Source organism: Amblyraja radiata, chromosome 26, assembly GCF_010909765.2.
Source record: "Amblyraja radiata isolate CabotCenter1 chromosome 26, sAmbRad1.1.pri, whole genome shotgun sequence".
NCBI lineage: Eukaryota > Metazoa > Chordata > Chondrichthyes > Rajiformes > Rajidae > Amblyraja > Amblyraja radiata.
Genome location: NC_045981.1, coordinates 6,901,832 through 6,913,879, shown reverse-complemented (window position 1 = coordinate 6,913,879; position 12,048 = coordinate 6,901,832). Strand labels below are relative to the sequence as shown.

General features: G+C 50.0%; 1 protein-coding gene across 4 annotated transcripts in view; it reads left to right on the top strand.

Moving 5' to 3' along the window:
• The window catches only part of LOC116987846 (myosin-16-like), a 157,065-nt gene that overhangs the window by 139,649 nt on the left and 5,368 nt on the right, over positions 1-12,048 (top strand). For all 4 annotated transcript variants that reach the window (XM_033044100.1, XM_033044098.1, XM_033044099.1 and 1 more), the window contains 5 exons: positions 2,632-2,824; positions 3,584-3,787; positions 5,952-6,077; positions 8,448-8,618; positions 9,943-10,143. In XM_033044100.1, coding sequence (XP_032899991.1) covers positions 2,632-2,824; positions 3,584-3,787; positions 5,952-6,077; positions 8,448-8,618; positions 9,943-10,143 — 895 coding nt within the window. The remainder of the gene's footprint in view (positions 1-2,631; positions 2,825-3,583; positions 3,788-5,951; positions 6,078-8,447; positions 8,619-9,942; positions 10,144-12,048) is intronic.

The window sequence follows — 12,048 nt, the reverse complement described above, 5'->3', positions numbered from 1 at the left end:
GTGGTATGAGAACAAGATTGAGTTGAGACCTGGTGATATTTGGTGAGATAGGGCCTTGGTAGAAGGAGGATAATTCAAATCCAATGTTTCTTTCCATGCCTTGTCCACATCACAACTCATGCCAGCCAACCAGACCCAGGCAAATCTCAGATCAACAAATTGTGCTTTTTTATATATTAAAAGAATAAATGAATATACAGGTGGTAAAATTGCTAAATACTCTGTCGCAATGGAGCATCGGTTTTAGTATAGGATTCTCCCTATGCTTTTTCCCATTGCTTCCCTCCTGAAGAGGCATCCTGTCCCAGTCAGTGATAAAGGCACAGAGTCTCTTCCCAGAGTAGGGGAATCAAGGACCAGAGGACATAGCTTTAAGGTGAAGGGGAAAAGATTTAATAGGAATCTGAGGGGTAACTTTATCACACAAAGGGTGGTGGGTGTATGGAACAAGCTGCCAGAGGAGGTAGTTGAGGCAGAGACTGTCCCAACGTTTAAGAAACAGTTAGACAGGTACATGGATACGACAGGTTTGAAGGGATATGGGCCAAACGCGGGCAGGTGGGACAAGTGTAGCTGGGACATGTTGGCCGTGTGGGCAAGTTGGGCCGAAGGGCCTGTTTCCGCACAGTATCACTCTATGACTCAAAGATGCAGCTCACTACCCTCTCAGGTGACTCTACATGGCTACTCCCAGAATTGTTGGGCTGTTGTATAGAGTGAGGTATTCAAGTTGTGCTGGTCCGGAGCTCATTTGTGGCATCATTGCTTCATGTCTATGGGCAGCTAAATGATCAGTGTGACTCACCCTGACAACACAGTACATTGTTCATTACCAATGGTGGGAGACTGGACAATGGATGGAATTGACAACCAATTATGGGATTTGCAGCATGTAATCTTTCTATTCTTTATCTGTGTTTGATTGTTCCTTAAATAAATAAATCTCTGCTGACTTACCAGTGAAAAATCTGTTTCTAGTCTTTACTCACATTTCTCTCTTTTTCTCCTGCATAACTTCTCTTGGAAACTGCTCCCTCTTGCTGTAAGTGTGAAATATCATTGTTAATCCTTACATAGAACTGTACAGATTTAGTAAATATCTAGAAAAACTCTAGACATGACCAACTTAGATAGAATGGGGGGGGGCAGAGTTAACATTTCAGATCTGGAACTCTGTTAGAAATGACTGATAAACGATACATGTTAATTTTAATTTGTTCAAAGGGGTTGGGGAGGAATGGGTAGATGGTCTGCCACTGTCTGTATCCCAGGTGAGATCAATCTGAAACTAGAGGGCATGGGATAGGACATGTGTAGAAAGGAACTACCGATGCTGGTTTAAACTGAAGATCGACTGAAAAAGCTGGAGTAACTCAGCGGGACAGACAGCATCTCTGGAGAGAAGGAATGGGGGATGTTTCGGGTCAAGACCCTTCTTCAGACTAGTCCGGGGAAAGGGAAACGAGAGATATAGACGATGATGTTGGGAAATAAAGAACAATGAGTGAAAGATATACCAAAAAGTAACCAATGTAAAGGAAACAGGCCATTGTTAGCTATGTTGTGGGTGAAAACGAGGCGCTGATGTGACTTGGGTGGGGGAGGGATAGAGAGAGAGGCTATCTGAAGTTAGAGAAATCAATATTCAGACCACTGGGCTTGTAAGCTGCCCAAGCAAAACACGAGGTTGTTCTTCCAATTTGTGTTAATGGACGTGTATATTATGGATGAGGGCTCAGTTGCTGTTGTGCTTGTTTGCCTCAGCTACTTACTCTGGCAACTCGTTCCATATCGCCACCATCCTCAAACGTGGTTGCTCAGGTCCCTATTAAATCTTTCCTCTCTCACCTTAAACCAATGTCCCCCTTGAAGAAGGGTTTCCCCCCTCCACCCACACATCAGTCTGAAGAAGGCTTTCGACCCAAAACGTTGCCTATTTCCTTCGCTCCATAGATGCTGCCTCACCCGCTGAGTTTCTCCAGCATTTTTATCCCCCTTGTTGTTGATTCCCTGACCCTAGGAGAAAGACTCTGTGCATTCACCCTATCTATTGCCCTCATGGCTTTATACACCTCTATACCCTCACACCCCATCCTGCATGCCAAGGCATTAAGCCCCAGGCTGCTCAACCTCTCCCTATAGCTCGAACTCTTGGCAACATCCTTATAAATCGTCTTTGCACCGTTTCCAGCTTAATGCCATTTTTCCTGCAGCAGGATGACCAAAACTGGACATAATATTCCACGTGCCACTTCACCATTGTCCTGCACAACTGTAACATGACTTTCCAGCTGCTGTGCTCAATTCCCTGACTGATGAAGGCCAGATTACACAAAAGGTCTGAATCGGCAGATTGCGAGGAGAATGTTGCAGAGAGGGGGAGGTGAGGTAGAGGTGGGGTTTGGGGATCAAGTTGAAGGGTTGTTAGCCCAATAAAGCTATACCAAGAGCCCGTGTAAGGAGTGTTGGGTGAATGGGACTTAAGTGTGAGTCGGGACACAAGGAACATTATTTGGAAGATGAGAGTCCTGAAAGTGAGTGTAGCCGTTTGTCTGGTTTGTGTTGCTGTTTGAACGGATTTGGGCTCGTCTCAAGACGTTCCACTGATGGGACAACGTTTTGCCTTTTTAGGAAAAATCATCAGCGGACTCTAGACTCGCTGCAGGCCAGTCTCGACGCAGAGGTGAAAGGTCGAGCAGAGGCACTGCGGGTGAGGAAGAAGCTGGAGAACGAGCTGAATGAGCTGGAGGTTCAGCTGGACCAGGGCAACAAAAACAATAGTGAGCTGCTCAAGCTACTGAAGAAGATGCAGCAACAAGTGAAGGTGAGACCAGAGCTGGAGAGCACAGGAGGAAGAGATCCCACTGGCTGGGTGGCACAGTGGCGCAGCGGTAGAGTTGCTGCCTTACAGCGCCAGAGCCCCGGGTTCAATTCCGACCTCGAATGCTGTCTGTACGGAGTTTGTACGTTCTCCCCGTAACTGCATGGGTTTCTAAACACTTACGAACTGGGTCCATGGGCTCCCAACCGCCACTTCAGTTCAGTTTATTTTATTGTCACGTGTACAGAGGTACAGTGAAAAGCTTTTGTTGCGTGCTATCCAGTCAGCAGAAAGACTAGACATGCTCACAATCGAGTCATTTACAGTGTACAGATACATGATAAGGAAATAACGTTTTGGTACAAAGTAAAACCAGCAAAGTCTGATCCAGGATAGTCTGAGGGTCATCAAAGAGGTAGATAGTAGTTCTGCATTACTCTCTGGTTGTGGTGGGATGGTTCACTGAATGTCCTCCCACCCATCGAACCATGGTGAAGAGGGTTGAAGTTCTGGCCACTTGTTATAACCAAAGCATGACCCTAAATCACGACTATCTGTGTAGGAAGGAACCGCAGATGCCGGTTTACACTGAACATAGGCACAAAATGCTGGAGTAACTCAGCGGGACGGGCAACATCTCTGGAGAGAAGGAATGGGTGACGTTTTGAGTCGAGACCCTTCCCCAGAGGAGCGGTGCTGTTCCCCCCCCCCCCCCTTCTACTGCTTGCGTTGGTGCTAAACGCCCTTTGTGCCCTTGCCCAGGACATGCAGAGCCAGATGGAGGAGGAAGCGCGGCAGCACGAGGAACTTGGAGAGCAGCATGCGCTGGTTGAGCGGCGCTCCGGTGCGCTGTCCGTGGAGCTGGAGGAGACCCGCGGAGCGCTGGACGTGACCGAACGCACCCGCAAACTCCTGGAGCAGGAGCTGATGGAGATGACTGACAAGTACAACGAGATTAACACACAGGTGCGGAGAGCTGGCCCGGGGAGGGGCAGCTATCTTGCTGGGTCTTACAGCACACGTATAGGCCCAAGCTTCTTAAATGCCGTGAGACTGCCTGTCACCACCCCCACCGGGCAACTCATTCCGGCCCTCCTCACCTCCCTCCAGGTGATAATAAACTCCCCCAACAACCCTACTGATCCCTCGCCTGTGTGGAGATCAAAAATAAACCTGCAGATTCTGGAAATCTAAAATAAAAATAGAAACTGCTCCCGTTATTCAGCAGGTCCTGATCTTCTATGTGCTTTCATCATTTTCTGATTTTTGCCTTAATCCCACGCCTCCTTGTCTAAAGGGCCTGTCCCATTGGCGATTTTTTCGGCGACTGCCGGCATCAATGACTGACGTATCAGGTCACCGAGAAAGTCGCGGCATGATGCGGTGTGACGCGGGGCGGTGACGCGGCGTGATGACGTCTTGACGCACGGTGTCTCCTAAAGTGTCGCAACATTTTTTTTGTCGCCGCTGGATGTTGAAATGTTCAACATCTTTTGGCGACCCTGATACATACGTCAATGACGCCGGGAGTCACCGGAAAAATCGGCAAGTGGGACAGGCCCTTTAGATGCCGGCAGTCGGAGGGGCCGTAGGCGCAGATTGGCAGCCACGCTTCCGTCAGTCTGCCCCAGGGCAGCTGTGGCTACAGAAGTAGCTTACCACCACCGAGTGTGACTGAGGAGTGAATGAATAATGCGATGTAAAGCGCCTTGAGTATTAGAAAGGCGCTATATAAATCCCATCCATCCATCCATCAGATACCCCCAGAATGGGAAACGTATTTTGACTGTCTACCTTCTCTATCCCCCTCATGATGTCTCAGCTCTCCCCTCAGCTTTATCTGCTCTAGGGAAAACAAACCCAACCTGCCCAGTCCCATCCTGGACGTGTGCAGGCTGAGGTTAGTAGTGGCCCGGCCTCTACACTGTGTTGCTCATTGACACAGTGAGATGAATGGCAAGTGTCATCTTCTGAAAATGTTCACAATGCACCAAAATCAACATTTGTGCTGCTGTTGGGAACAGGAGGAGGTCATTTGATCTTGGTGTGGTGTTTGCACGTTCTCCGTGCTGCTCCTTGCTTCACCAATCTGCAGCAGCCTCATCTCTCATTGAAGCATTGAGCGATACAGCATGGAGGCCAGCCCTTCGGCCCATCGAGTCCATGCCGACCTTGAATCATCCATTCACACTGGCTATATGTTATTCCCCATCACTCCACAGACCAGCTACAGTGGGTCTTCAGTCCCAGCCCCTCGACCCTCTCACACTATCTAACAGCAAGAAACACTTCAATAAGGCCCCTTCTCACTCTTCTGCCATCCAGAGACCACAGGGTCCCTTGGCTCACACAGAGACTCTCCCCCCCCCCCCCCAATCCTCTCGCCTCTTGAGTCAACCCTGTTATTATGGTCATTTGCATCATGACAATTTCCCCTTACAGATTCCACAAAGACATGGAATAAATCCACTCTCATGGAGATGGGATGGGGATAAATGAATAAATCCCAAACTCATATTTATTCTACCCGTGTGGCTTGATGTATGTGAGTTTGAAGCAGCTTAAAAGCCCCTGTCCCACTTAGGAAACCTGAATGGAAACCTCTGGAGACTTTGCGCCCCACCCAAGGTTTCCGTGCGGTTCCCGGAGGTTGCAGGTGGTTGCTGGAGGTTGCAGGTAGTGGAAGCAGGTAGGGAGACTGACAAAAACCTCCGGGAACCGCACGGAAACCTTGGCTGGGGCGCAAAGTCTCCAGAGGTTTCCGTTCAGGTTTCCTAAGTGGGACAGGGGCATTAGTAATGGGGATAAACGAGACACAGACTGTTCCTGAATAAGGCATCCCCCATGCTGCCCCAACTCCACCCAGGGGCATGTGGGCTTCACCTGTGGTCCCCATGGCCAGGCAGCTTGCTGGCTGTCATAAGGTCATAAGTGATAGGAGAAGAATTAGGCCATTCGGCCCATCATCTACTCCAATCTCTCCCTCCTAACCCCATTCTCCTGCCTTCTCCCCATAACCCCTGATGCTGGAGGTCTGAGTGTGGGCCGTGGTCATGTGCAATGTGGCCCTCAGCCGGGTTCCCCGTTCTCCAGAACAACACTGACCGAGTTGTCCTTTGCCCTCCTCCAGTTCCAAGGGGCCGCCATTGTCAAACGCAAGCTGGAGGTGGAGTTGCAGCAGCTGGTGACTGAGCACGAGGAACTGCTCAATGAATTCAGAGCCTCGGATGAGAAGGCAAAGAAGGTGGTGGGTGAGGTAAGATCATTGTGCCTCTCGGCGAGGCTTCATGGCACGGTGACGGGTCGGGATATGTTTAATTAACAACGAGTGGGGCGAGAGGTGCTTGTTAGCGAGTGTTGTGCTGCTGAAGTGAGGGATTGGAGGGAACCATTTGCATATGCAGCTGACGGAAGAGAAGAGAGTGCAGTGTTCCCCTTCACTAACGTTTCCCTCATCAATCCCTTGTTGCTCTGCTTCTGATCACTCGGAGATGGTCCACCAGATACGTCACCTGATGACCTTTGGCTCCAATAAAGGTCATCCATCTCTGCCATATGTGTAGAAACTGCAGATGCTGGTTAATGCCTAAGATAGACACAAAGTGCTGGAGTAACTCAGCAGGTTAGGCTGCATCTCTGGAGAAAAAGGGTGACGTTTCGGGTTCCGACCTGAAATCTCCCATTCCTTTTCTCCAGCGATACTGCCTGTCCTGCTGAGCTACTCCATCACTTTGTGTCTATCTTTGATATAAGCCAGCATCTGCAGTTCCTTCCTGCTCCAGGAATAGCCATGTCTATTTGGGGGGCAGGACATTTGGTGAAATTCACACATCACAGAGGCAGCCCTTCAGCCCAACAATTACACATGCACAGTAATCCCATTCACCATCACTTGGTCTGTAGCCTTCCATGCCTGGGTGATTCACGTGCTTGATCAGATACTGGTTAAATGCTGTGAGAGTCTGCCTCAGCACCAGTGTTATCGTGCACCTTAGCCTGTGACCCACTGTTGTTGATCAGTAAAGCTTCAGTGACCAAAACATCACACCTCCTGGCTCCAACACTGAGAATAGAATGGAATCAAGGGGTGTTTTGTGCCGGGTCTCAGCCCCATTCAGTTCAGTTTATTGTCACGTGTACCGAGGTACAGGGAAAAGCTTTTGTTGCATGTGTCCAGTCAGCAGAAAGACAATACACAATTGGTCGGGCAGGCGGCATGAAGGGCCTCGACTCAAATCGTCACCTGTTCCTTTTCTCCAGAGATGCTGCCTGACCCGCTGAGTTGCTCCAGCATTTTGTGTCCGTCTTTAGCGAGGATTGGAGCTGTGCGTCAGCTCTCCAGAGACCCGGCTCCACTGCTGTCAAGAGACTTAATAGACTGGAGAGGTGGAAAGAAAATAGCAGGTGGAGTGGGGTGGGGTGGGTGAGATTTAGAAATGGCCAGGGTAAGGGGGAAGAGAGAATCAGTGTCCAGAACCACTGAATCACAATTTGCCCCATCACCCTCTAACCAGGAAGATTCTGTCTACGTCAGTCGGGAGCACCTGCTCTGAACTCTCACGCACCAGATCAAGAGTTTCCTATTAAATCAGCTTCAATTAGCCTGGATTATAATGGGCCCGCCAGCTGGTTCAAGTGGTAAATGGCCTTGTGCCGTTATAACACAGCTCCATGGAACTGCCTGGCAGCAAGTGTGGGAGCCACCAGCAGGTGGAGGCAAAGAGCTATGCTGCACATTGCAGACAGAGCCTTGATTTATGATACGGTGGGTTGGGATGAGATCGACCTCACACGTGGCTGCTTGTCTGTGTGTTTACATTCAAGCTGCCTATATTGTCAATGCAGATGTAGTTGCAAACTCTGCCAAATGTTAATGTCTGTGAATGTTGCTGGTTTAAATACACTTGATCGGTATAAGGACAATACATGGTTGGTCAGGCAGGTGGCATGAAGGGTCTCGACCCAAAACGTCACCCATTCCTTCTCTCCAGAGATGCTGCCTGTCCCGCTGAGATACTCTAGCTTTTTGTGTCTATCTCTATAAGGATATATGTCTATGTCTATAAGGATATATGTACAGTTTATGTCCCACAATGGACTTGAGCAGGGTCATTGTTAGTGTGTACACTGGTGTTAGGTCCATTGTGCAGGCGTTAGTATCTGCCAACTCCTAGTGAACGAGACGCTAATTTGAGAGGAGATGGGAGAGCTCCACGTTAAAGACCCTCCTTTATTGTCCTTGGCTGGATTGTTCCAATTATCGATCTTCTGGCAGGAGAGACACAGAATGCTGGAGTAACCCAGCGGGACAGGCACCATCTCTGGAGAGAAGGAATGGGTGATTTTTCGGGTCGAGACCCTTCTTCGGATCGTCTGGCAGGAATAGAGCCTCTATTCATGGTGCTCTCACACTCACTGCCAGTCTTCAATGAATGAATGAATGAAGGAATACTTTAGTGTCCCATGTGACAAGTCACGGTGATATTCCTGGTTTTGCGTACCCAAGGCATGGAGAGAGACGCCACATAAAGGGCACCGACTAAGTTACAAAGAATCCCATCGCCGGGCCCACCGTCGCTCTCCTGGTGACCGGGGTGGTTGACTTGACCCTCCACCTTCTGCTCAGCTTGGCAGGTTAGCGGAGGAGCTGCACCATGAGCAGGATCACTCTCTGCACTTGGAGCGTGTGCGCAAGGGTCTCGAGTCGCAGATCAAGGAGCTGAACGGCAAGTTGGAGGAGGCCGAGCAGTTGGCCCTGAAGGGAGGAAGGAAGATCATCCAGAAACTGGAAGGACGGGTAAGGTTGGTGGTGGGAGGGGTGGGTAGGGGTGGGGAGAGGTGGGGTGGGGTGGGGAGGGGAGCGGTGGGGTGGGTAGGTGTGGGGAGGGGTGGGGAGGGGTGGGGAGAGGTGGGGTGGGTAGGTGTGGGGAGAGGTGGGGTGGGGAGGGGTGGGGAGGGGAGCGGTGGGGTGGGTAGGGGTGGGGAGGGTTGCGGAGGCTAATGGAGGGATGGGGAGGGGAGGGGGATCCCAGAGGAAGCAGATCCTGCCAGATTCAACTTTAAGGAGGAATCTGTTGCCAGCTGATGCAGACTTGAATTCTCCATTTTTTCTGCTGTTTGACAAAGCTGCTCAGGCTAGAAATGTTTGGTTCATTTTGTCAGAAAATACCTGTGGGTTCCCAGTGTCAAAGCTCAGGCCTACAATGCTTCACTCCCTTCCTCCTTCCATTCCTCACCTCATCCCTTACTCCATGGCTGCAACGCTCCCTCCCTTCACCCCTCCCTCTATCCCACCATCCCTCCTCTGCTCCCGCTACTCCACTCTGGCTCCCCCTGCCGTTGACCCAATGTGAGCTGGGAGCTGCTGAATGGGAATGCGTGTGGGTGGGAGTTGTGCGAGTGTTCAGTCACGTGGCGGGACAGTGTGGGTGAGGCTCTCCTGGGTTTGAGGTGGAGCGTGAGGTGCCCACGTTGTACCTACTGCCACGGTCAACTCACCACTCAGCATTCCACCCAGAGAGGACGTCTGGGGTGGAGACAGAGGCGACAGTAACACCTGTACCTAGATAGCTGATGCCACATGGAACGCAAGTCACTTCTTTAGATTTGGGAATTGTTCTTGAAATCAGGTCATTGGTCCACAGAGCCGGAGTTGGCTGTTGGGAAGATGGAACCCAGAGGTGTTTGTGGGGATCCTCAGGCCTGTCCTCAGTGTTGTCAATTTTGGATAGAGTGGACGTGGAAAGAATGTTTCCACCAATGGGAGAGTCTAGGACCAGAGACCACAGCCTCAGAATAAAAGGATGTTTCTTTAGGAAGGAGATGAAGAGGAATATATTTAGTCAGGGGGTGGTGAATCTGAGGAATTCATTTTCCATCTTCATTTTAAATTTCTAGCAACTGCTTATATCTGATTGTGGTTTTTAAATCAAATTTAAATCAAAATCAAACGTTTCCTTCTAGTGTGAAGCGTGCAAGTTGCACTCGTGAACTGTGAGATGCTTCAGCCTGCGTGACCTGCAGACTGCAGTGGTGGGGAGTGGCAGTGGTGGGGCAGGGGGTGAGGGGTGAGGGGTTCCAACACGTGGCAGCAGCCCGCTGACTGCTGTCTCCCTGCACAGGTGAGGGAGCTGGAGGTGGAGCTGGACGCGGAGCAGAAGCGTCACGGCGAGACGGTGAAGACCTTGCGCAAGAACGAGCGGCGGCTGAAGGAGCTGGTGTTCCAGGCCGAGGAGGACCAGAAGAACCAGCACCGCATGCAGGAGCTGCTGGAGAGGCTGCAGAGCAAGCTGAGGGCCTACAAGAGGCAGGTGGAGGAGGCAGTGAGTACACACCCACCCCCCAGGGCCAGGGGTTTTACAGGGTGGAATAGGGACCCACACCCCCTGGGGGATGGATGTTCCTGCTCACCTGTACTGAGGCCAGCTGTGATTACAATATATTTATAGTCGCATTGCACAAAAACCTTTGGTCCAACATGTCCACACCCGTCACGTTTTGTAACTGAGCTAATCTCATTTGCTTGCCTTTGGCCCATATCCCTCTAAACCTTGTTCAAAAAGGAACTGCAGATGCTGGAATATCGAAGGTACACAAAATTGCTGGGGAAACTCAGCGGGTGCAGCAGCATCTATGGAGCGAAGGAAATAGGCGACGTTTCGGGCCGAAACGTCGCCTATTTCCTTCGCTCCATAGATGCTGCTGCACCCGCTGAGTTTCCCCAGCAATTTTGTGTACCTCCCTCTAAACCTTTCCTACCTATGTTCCTGCCTAGATGTTTTTTCAAGCTTCACCACTGTATCTGCCACCTACAGCTTCTTATGGCAGCTATTACCACATACCCACCACCCCGTGTGAAAATGTTGCCCCTTTTCAATCTGTCCCCTCTCACCTTAAATCTATACCCTCTAATTCTGGGCCACTCTACCCTGTAAAAAACACTGTGACCATTCATCTTACCGATGCCTCCCATAATTTTAGATATCTTTATCAGGTCATCCCTCGAGCTGCTGCACTCCAGAGAAAAAGGTCCCATCCTATCCAGCTGTTCCTATTAACTAAAGCCCTCAATTCCTGATAGCATCCGGTTGAATCTGTTCCGCATCTTTTCAGCCTTATAACATCTTTCCTCTAGCAGGATGATTAGAAATGGAGACAATGCTCCAAATGTGGTCTCACCAACGTCTCATACAGCTGGAGCACGATATCCCAATTCTTGTGCCCAGACCTTTACTGACGAGGGCAAGCTTGCCAATGGAACCATTCATTGCCCCGTCATTCATTGCCACGACAGATGGCACAATGGGCTAAGTGTTCGGCTGGCAACCGGAAGGTAGCCGGTTCGAATCCCGCTTGGAGTGCATACTGTCGTTGTGTCCTTGGGCAAGACACTTCACCCACCTTTGCCTGTGTGTGAATGTGTGTGAGTGATTGGTGGTGGTCGGAGGGGCCGTAGGCGCAGATTGGCAGCCACGCTTCCGTCAGTCTGCCCCAGGGCAGCTGTGGCTACAGAAGTAGCTTACCACCACCGAGTCTGACTGAGGAGTGAATGAATAATGCGATGTAAAGCGCCTTGAGTATTAGAAAGGCGCTATATAAATCCCATCCATTATTATTATTATTACCTACATTGTCACTGTTAGGGGAATGTGTACCTGCACCCCAAGGTCTCTTTGCTCTACAACATTCTCAAGAGCCCTACCATTTACTGTACAAGTCTCACCCTGGTTTGACTTACCAACATTCATTGCTTCAGGCTTGTCAGAGTTGCATTCCATCTGCCATTTCCTGGCCCACTCTTCTAATTATTCCACAACCTTTCTTGACCGACCAATTTTGGTCACCCAGAGAAATGTATTAACCATATTAACTACGTCCAAATTCCTCAACTACCATAGTGGGGTTTGATAGATGCTCGTTTACCAAAGACACAAAGTAACTGCCTGAAGAAGGGTCCCGATCTGAAACGTCACCTATCTGTGTCCTCCACAGATGCTGCCTGACCCGCTATGTTACTCCAGCAGTTTATGTCTTTTTTTGTGAGATTTGACAGCATTTTCTTGGGCACAGGTCAGCAGCTAGATGTCGTGAAGTGAGACTGTGTGCTCGGAAGCATCAAGCATTGGATAGATATCTATGGCTGTTACACAAATTCAGACCAATCTGGCCCTGTTAATGCAGTTACTAACCACCATATGCCATCCTGCATTGAAACTAAGTAAAGTTGA